Consider the following 7265-nt stretch of genomic DNA (forward strand, 5'->3'; position numbering starts at 1 on the left):
CGAAGAGTTGAATCAAAATGTCAGTGTTTCATCTTTTAAGCCAGAGTTGCTCTTTACCTTGGCATGGATATGAAAGTATTATTATACTTGTAATCTTCGGTCTACCGGTGTTTTACAAGTATCCCGACATAGGGTATATTTACATGGTTTTGTGTGGCCTTCCCACCCACCGACCCCACCTCCAACGTCGTCTACTCCACCGGCCTCTTTCTCTCTACCGATGTTTGAGTGTCTGGGACCGAACGACATGTGAAAAGGAAGGAGAGAAGTGAGGAGAATAAGGAAGAAAAGGAGGGAGAGTGCGTCTAGCGGTTCGTAATGGGTTTAGAATGATTAATGACAAAATGGTTAAGAAACTAATGGTTCACTAAGTGTTTACATATGAATAGTTCCCATGGAGCTTTAGTTTAACCAGCATAGATGAATCCTAAAAATTGAAATGTGCAAGAAAGTTTGAAGCATCAAGATTAAGGATATTTCAGACGGCTTTGGTAAAGATAATAAAGATGTTTCGGCAAAGCAAAGCTTCACATTGAGTATAGACAACTAGACAAGGAATACTATTAAGAGGGGTTGAGAAATGAAGCTAGTAATGTGAACTTGCTTGTCGCTCAACTTAGGTTAAATCCAATCCTTTGAAATCTCTTATGTGCTTCATGGTAACAACGTCGGAAGTGTTGAGTTTGAGTCGGCGGCACTATGGCTTGATTCACGATGTGAAAATTTAGGGGACTTAGAGAATTCTATGATCCCCTGCTATTTGCAGCAAAATCACGTTTGAAGTCGGAATCACCGAGTTTGTTATCGCCACTGCAGGTTTCCTATTTAGGTCAAAGCCCTTGTGTTTCTTGGTTCTGAGTTGCGCTTCAAATTGGAATGTTTCAGTTCCTTGTTTCTCCTATTTAGCTTCCTCGAGATTTGCGGTATGTCTGAGTTGTATCATGGCATCACTGGTTTCCTATTCGGGAGGAATTAAGAGAGACCCTCGCTTGCTTGTACTTGGTGCCTAAGTGTTAACTAGGTTGGGCTTGATGCCTAAGCGTTTGAAATCTCAAGAGTTCATTGTCGGACGTCATTTTTCTGTTCGATCTGTTTCCTGCGAAATTGTTGAACAAACCGGAGGGGTTAGGCTTCGTGTGGTCAAACCAGGGCCGGTCGTGACATATTGGAGGCCCGGGTCAAGAAGATAGTTCAAGCATGCATTGTACCATACACTGATACACATAAGTTTCGATCGTGTATACAAGGCGTGTTCTCCCTCCATTTTTATATAAGACGTGTATGCTTATGCGCGAATATTAACGCAACTCCATCAGAGACGCACCGCACGCACATGTCTAGGGCACCCATGGTCTCCGGCATGGCAATTGCCATTTAATGCCTCGTCCGTGAGCATGCATGTAATCTGGAACTGCTAAATTAATCTCCACGGGGGCAACGATGTGATTTTTCAACAGTTAGCACAGCGCGTGGACAGATTAGTTCGCATGGACAACATCGCGCGCCTTATATTTAGGAAATTAGCTATGAAAAATATTATGGTTTTACATTTAGCGCCGGCTTCCTCCAGATGCTATAGACGTTATAGCGCGCGCTATTTCAAATAGCGTTTTGCAGAAAAAATGAATCAAATATAGCCCAAAATTAAAGGTTTCAGCATAACAACGTACTAAAAAGTTCTTCAATCATTACAAGACCAAGTCAATGACATAAACATAGATTTGAAGCAAAATTGAAGCACTGAAGGTGTCGCCGTTGGTGGCGAGCTGGAGGAAAGGCGGCTTGTTGCAAGCTGGAGGAAGGAGTCGTTGCCCCCGCTGCCGGTCACGAGCTGTAGGATCTGCCCCTCCTCCGTCCCCATGGTGGAGCCATTTGGGTCTGAGAGACTGAGACGAGAAATTTTGAGCCTTGTCTTTAGACCGGCATGGTACTATTTGGATTTTGGAAGCGAGGAAATAGCGCGCTATTTAAAACCATGAAAAATATACGCCTTATATATAAAAAAGGAGGGAGTACTATTAATTATCGATTCTTAGATCATATAATTTATATATCAGCTCGTCTGTCACCCATCATTTGAGCATAGAATTGTATAATTCATTTTGAATTCCAAAAAACAATTTGTTTGGTTGGCACGGAATTAGCCACAGGAATCCAATCTCAAATTCCATAGAATCACACTATAACTAGTCTCAATTACTCTCTAAAAGCCATCATTTCTCTAGAATTGTCTCGCACTCTTCAATTCCATGTGGTAGACAAACATGGTTTTTCAACCTGGAATTCAAATTCAACCAAATATAATCCTATCAAAAATTGGATTTCATTTCATTTTGATCAAATGAAATGAATTCTTGGTTGCCAAACGAGTTGCAAGTAGTACTCCGTATTTCTTATCTCAATGAAATACATATACAGTTTCATCTCAGTGACAAGCGATGAAAAAAAGAAACAAGTGAGGTGAGCAAAGATACTTTGGAGACGAGAGGAAGAAATCATCGAGGCCGAGGGACCATGTCTGAAAACCGTGCGGCAAATTGATCAGAGAGCTATTGTCCCAACGGTCTTACATGGGTTCTGCAGTTTTGCTCTTCAGTATTAGTTGCCCAGCTCGAATCGACACAATCCCCCCAAACCCGACCAAGGAAGAAACGAGAAGAAGAGCTGGCTAGGGTTTCTCCCCAGACTCCCCCACCCTCTCCGCCATGGACGCGCAGCGAGCTCTCCTCGATGAACTCATGGGCACAGGTACCGACCAATTCTCCCGGCCTCCCTGCCCGAACGGGCCTCCCAAATTCTAACCCTAACCTAATCGCGCTGCGGGCGCTGGTGTCTTTGCAGCACGCGACCTGACGGAGGAGGAGAGGAAGGGCCACAGGGAGGCAAAGTGGGACGATCCCGATGTCTGCGGCCCCTTCATGGCCCGCTTCTGCCCGCACGACCTCTTCGTCAACACCAAGAGCAACCTCGGTATTTCCAATCCATCTGATTCCTCATCCGGACCAATTCGCCTAGTTCTGTATTTATTTCGTGGTTTTGGTTGCTGATTGGTTGGGTTTTATGTTCGCAGGGCCTTGCTTGAAGATCCATGATCCCAGGCTCAAGGAGAGGTAAGGAAAATTGTGCTGTGGATTTTCTTCAAATTCAGTAGGTTGCGGTGAGATACTTGGCTACCTGTTTAGAGCAAAAGATGGTGTTTTGGTTGGTTAGAACACCAAGATGGGCGCTTTGTCTATTGTTTTGTCGGAGGTTAGGCCATGATTCCAAAAATGTTGTCTGTATAGGTAATAGTTGTTTGTGTGCTCTGACTCTGAGGTCTGAGCTATTGAGCTTGTTGTTAGGATTGAAATTTAACGTTTTGAGTTTCCTTGATGAGAGCTTGTTAGTTTGTCCGTGGACGCCCCATGTTATGATGTCTTGCTGCATCTTGGTATGCAGAACTAGACACATCTTTCTCTACCAAAACATGACAAACGTGCTGTCTGCAATCTTCAGAATTTTTCAATGTATCAAAGAAACAGTGGTTTATCTTGGACTGAGGGAGGCCAACATAGGTGTTTTCAACAACCCAGATGCATACAAATCAATATGAACAGGATATTACACCTGCACATGCAGAATTTCACACTATCGATGTTCTAAAGAGGTCTTAAAAGTTAAGAGTATGACCTCATTTTACCTAGCATATTGTGCACGGGGCATTGTTTGATCATGATTCCATATAATGGGAATAGTGTCGAAATCAGGAGGTTCAACAGTGCCGCCTGATGAACAAAATACAGCTCACAGTGGTGGAGGGCAAATTAAGTTTTTTGGTATGGTGGGCTGGTAGTGTGATGTAAAATGCAACTTCGGGCACCATACACTTATTACCCTAAGGAATCATGTATCTCTTCGAATTTGAAGTCTACCAAAAATTTCTCAGATCAAATATGCAAATCAAATTTCAGTATCCTATAGTCGTGCCTTTGCTTTGAGCCATGACCTGCAGCCTTTGCTAGTCTTCCTCTAAGGTTCAATATCCTTCTGCACTACCTGACACAATCTCACATGACCTATATTTTGCAATGAAGGAAGTAGTGCAGTACAACCCTCGAAAAAGTTGGTTCCGCTGTGAATCTTGGTCTGAGGGTTATCAGAGTTACTTGGATCGATAAGAAAACTGAAAACATGTATAATGCATAATGTGCAATCTTATGAATCCACTCCTAGTAACTGAAGAATTGGTATGCAATTACAGCTTCCTTGGAGGGTCTAGTCTTGAGTTTGTAACTGGATTTAAGCATGTTGCGTATCTATCCTAGATCATAGGCGACAATAATTGATTGTGTTTGCTTTGCAAATTGCAACTTCAGTTGTTTTATATGTAGAATATCACTTAGAGCCGACAGTTCAGTCTGCTTAGCAATCTGATATAAACAAATACAGAGTAATAGTTTTTATGTTTCAAATTGCCTTTTCTGGGCACTTGCAGCTTTGAGAGTTCTCCAAGGCATGATGCTTATTTGCGAAGGTTTGAGGCAGAGCTTGCTCAACAGTGTGAGAAATTGGTGAGTTGTCACTTGCTGTTGGAAATTTGATAACCAGAATATTTAGATTTGTTATTTCATTGCAGGTAACTGATTTGGATAGAAAAATAAGGCGTGGTCGAGATAGGTTGGCTCAAGACACTGCTGTGCCACCTCCCATCCCTGGCAAAACATCTGAGCGGCTGGCAGTAATAGAAGAAAATGTCAAAAAGCTGTTGGAGCAAATTGAGGAGCTTGGTGAGGCTTGTAAAGTGGCTGAAGCTGAGGCACTCATGAGGAAGGTAATGACGTACAAGATCCATCTTTCTTTTTTACTTTGTTGAACATTACTTTACTGATCATTCATGGGATTGTCTCTTAATTTCTGGATTGCAGGTTGACCTTCTAAATGCTGAGAAGGCAGCTTTAACTAATCAAGCAGATCACAAAATGCTCATGCTCCAAGAGAAGAAGATGGAACTTTGTGAAATATGTGGCTCATTCTTAGTGTCCGATGATGTTCTTGAGAGGACTCAATCCCATCTGACTGGGAAACAGCATATTGGTTATGGTCTAGTAAGAGATTTTCTGGCTGAATACAAGGTGAGTCTCATTCCAACATATTACTTTTATCATTAAGCAATATGGTTGACCCCCTGCTATCCAGGCCGCAAAAGAAAAGGCAAAAGAAGAAGAGAGACTTGCAAGGGAGAAGAAATCAGAGGAGCGCAGGAAACAGAGGGAAAAAGAGTATAGTAATGAGGGTAGGGAGGGTCGTACGAAAAGAGAGAAATCAGGGGAGCGTGACTATGACCGTGATCATTACTATGAGCGAAGCCGTGAAAGAGAAAAGCCCCATGATCATAGAGAAAGAGGATCAGACTATAGAGGCAGTTCCTACAGAAATGGTAGGGATTCTGAAAGAGATAGACACAGATATAGGAGTGACGACGCGACAAAGGGCAGAGGGAGAATGAGGAGCAGATCACGTTCCCCAAGCAGGCATGGCTATGGAAGGTCAAACAGTCCAGGTCATTAGCTGAACATGTAGATAGGTCTTTCACAGTTGAGATTCATGAGGTAGACCGTTATGTCCCTTTTGCTATTTGTTATTATTATCATTATGGTATAAATGGATTCTATTGAACTGCTTTATCTGTGCTCTGCTGTAGCAGATCTGTTGGAACCCTACAGTCTTCCTTTTAGAGGGGAAAAAAAATTCTCAGGTAGGTATCAGATTTCCTTCCTACATTTTTTGGTTTGACTCTATTCCATATGTATGCTGAAGTTTTGTTCCAACATTCGGGGCTGAAAAGTTATTTGTTGGATAAAGATGAGTAGTAAGATAACACTTGTATTGGACTACCAACCAGGATGCAGTTATTTTCAGCCTATAAGAGGTAAAACTGATAATTTCATGTTATGAGCTTATCGTAAGTGCATGTTTCTATTGTCTTCTCCATTTCCTGCATAAAATTTTGGCTACAAACCATTTTTCGATCTTATTTGTTGTAGTTGCTTTTTGGCTGAGGTAGTGTACCCCAATAGCCAACTTCAACTCAGCCAGGGATCAGTCAATTTATGGAAAAATCCATGCAAGTGTTTATTTTTATAACTGGAAATATTATGGAAAAAATGCCCTGCTGAAAGAACGATAAAAAAAACAGGGTGAATGGTAATCATGCATAATTCTGTTTTGCGTAATCATCAGAAGGTTTAATAAGTCTATGGGACCAATTTTGTCTTGCTTTGCTTTACGGTTGGTTTTTTGGTTATCTTCCATTATTGATGCTGCCACGCTGTTGTGTCTAATTTACAGTGAGCATATTGCTTTTTGCTGTAAAATGTTAACTAGCCCGGAGATGAATTATTACTATACTACTCCCTCCTTTCCTAAATGTAAGAAGTCCTAGTTTTGTCCAAAGTCAAGCTTTTTAAACTTTGATCAAATTTATAAAAAAATCTACTAACATCTACGACTTCAATTAGTTTTATTACATCCATCATGATATATATTTTCATAATATATTTATTAAGATATTCTATATGTTCATACATTTTTTTATAAACTTGATCAAACTTTAAGAAGTTTGACTTAGGACAAAGCTTGGACTTCTTAGTTCTTACATTTATAAACGGAGGGAGTATTGGAGAGGAGAGAAAAAAAAACTAAACGAGTGATAGCCTTCTATTAGACCCGAATTGGATGATCAGTTTGTAGTATCTCTTACATTCAATTTGTAGGAGCACAGCGGGCTTTCCAGCAATTGATGCCATGATGCCCGTCGAATGCGAGTGGATGCCATCTGGGACTCGTGCTATGATGCATCTTTTCATGTATAAACCGTTTTTGTGGAACATGCGTACACGGTACACCCTCCATGGTAACCAGCTCCCTCTCCTCTCTCTCTGAAGTAACAACTGTATGCCAAGTCAAAATGATTGTATAACGGATTGACCGAGGGATTAAGTACATGCTACTTCTGTAGTTCTGTTATGTTCATCTCATTTCAAACGATGTTGCTCTGAGTGATATGTATGGGCCCAGGTTGACAATCTGAATCACTCGAGTGCTGAAGTGATGGTGTCACTGATTTTAAAAAGGAGGAAGAGGAATGGTGATGGCACTACATGCCGTAGTTTTCCGGGTGAAAAAAAAAATCGCCTCTTTAGCTATGAGCTTAGGCATGCTGTTGCGAGTGATTCCATGGTGTTTTTCTTTAATCGAACAGAAGAGTCAAACGATTGAACAGGTAC

The 7265-nt window shown here is 41.3% G+C and overlaps 1 protein-coding gene across 6 annotated transcripts; it reads left to right on the forward strand.

The window, feature by feature from the left end:
* Positions 1 to 2560: 2560 nt before the first annotated feature.
* LOC100842527 (luc7-like protein 3) lies at positions 2561 to 7070 on the forward strand. 6 transcript variants are annotated; one of them, XM_024457249.1, is made up of 9 exons: positions 2561 to 2748; positions 2842 to 2970; positions 3071 to 3110; positions 4475 to 4550; positions 4616 to 4810; positions 4905 to 5111; positions 5176 to 5539; positions 5684 to 5734; positions 6753 to 7070. In XM_024457249.1, the coding sequence occupies exons 1-9, from the start codon at positions 2706 to 2708 to the stop codon at positions 6785 to 6787; spliced, it is 1140 nt and encodes a 379-aa protein (XP_024313017.1). In that variant the 5' UTR covers positions 2561 to 2705; the 3' UTR covers positions 6788 to 7070. The 6 variants fall into 6 exon arrangements, 4 of the variants coding, with proteins under 4 accessions (XP_024313017.1, XP_024313016.1, XP_010238811.1 ...); XR_732781.2 differs by having other exon boundaries at positions 2565 to 2748; positions 5176 to 5588; positions 5681 to 5734; XR_732778.2 differs by having other exon boundaries at positions 2566 to 2748; positions 5176 to 5588.
* Positions 7071 to 7265: the final 195 nt, after the last annotated feature.

This window comes from Brachypodium distachyon, chromosome 1 (assembly GCF_000005505.3).
Source record: "Brachypodium distachyon strain Bd21 chromosome 1, Brachypodium_distachyon_v3.0, whole genome shotgun sequence".
NCBI classification, from domain to species: Eukaryota; Viridiplantae; Streptophyta; class Magnoliopsida; order Poales; family Poaceae; genus Brachypodium; species Brachypodium distachyon.

Excerpts from the sequence above, each read along its gene's own strand:
- LOC100842527 (XM_024457248.1), top strand. The coding sequence starts at position 2,706 with ATGGACGCGCAGCGAGCTCTCCTCGATGAACTCATGGGCACAG. Across the intron at positions 3,111-4,474 it reads GATCCCAGGCTCAAGGAGAG|CTTTGAGAGTTCTCCAAGGC; the intron begins GTAAGGAAAATT and ends GGGCACTTGCAG. Across the intron at positions 5,112-5,175 it reads ATTTTCTGGCTGAATACAAG|GCCGCAAAAGAAAAGGCAAA; the intron begins GTGAGTCTCATT and ends CCTGCTATCCAG.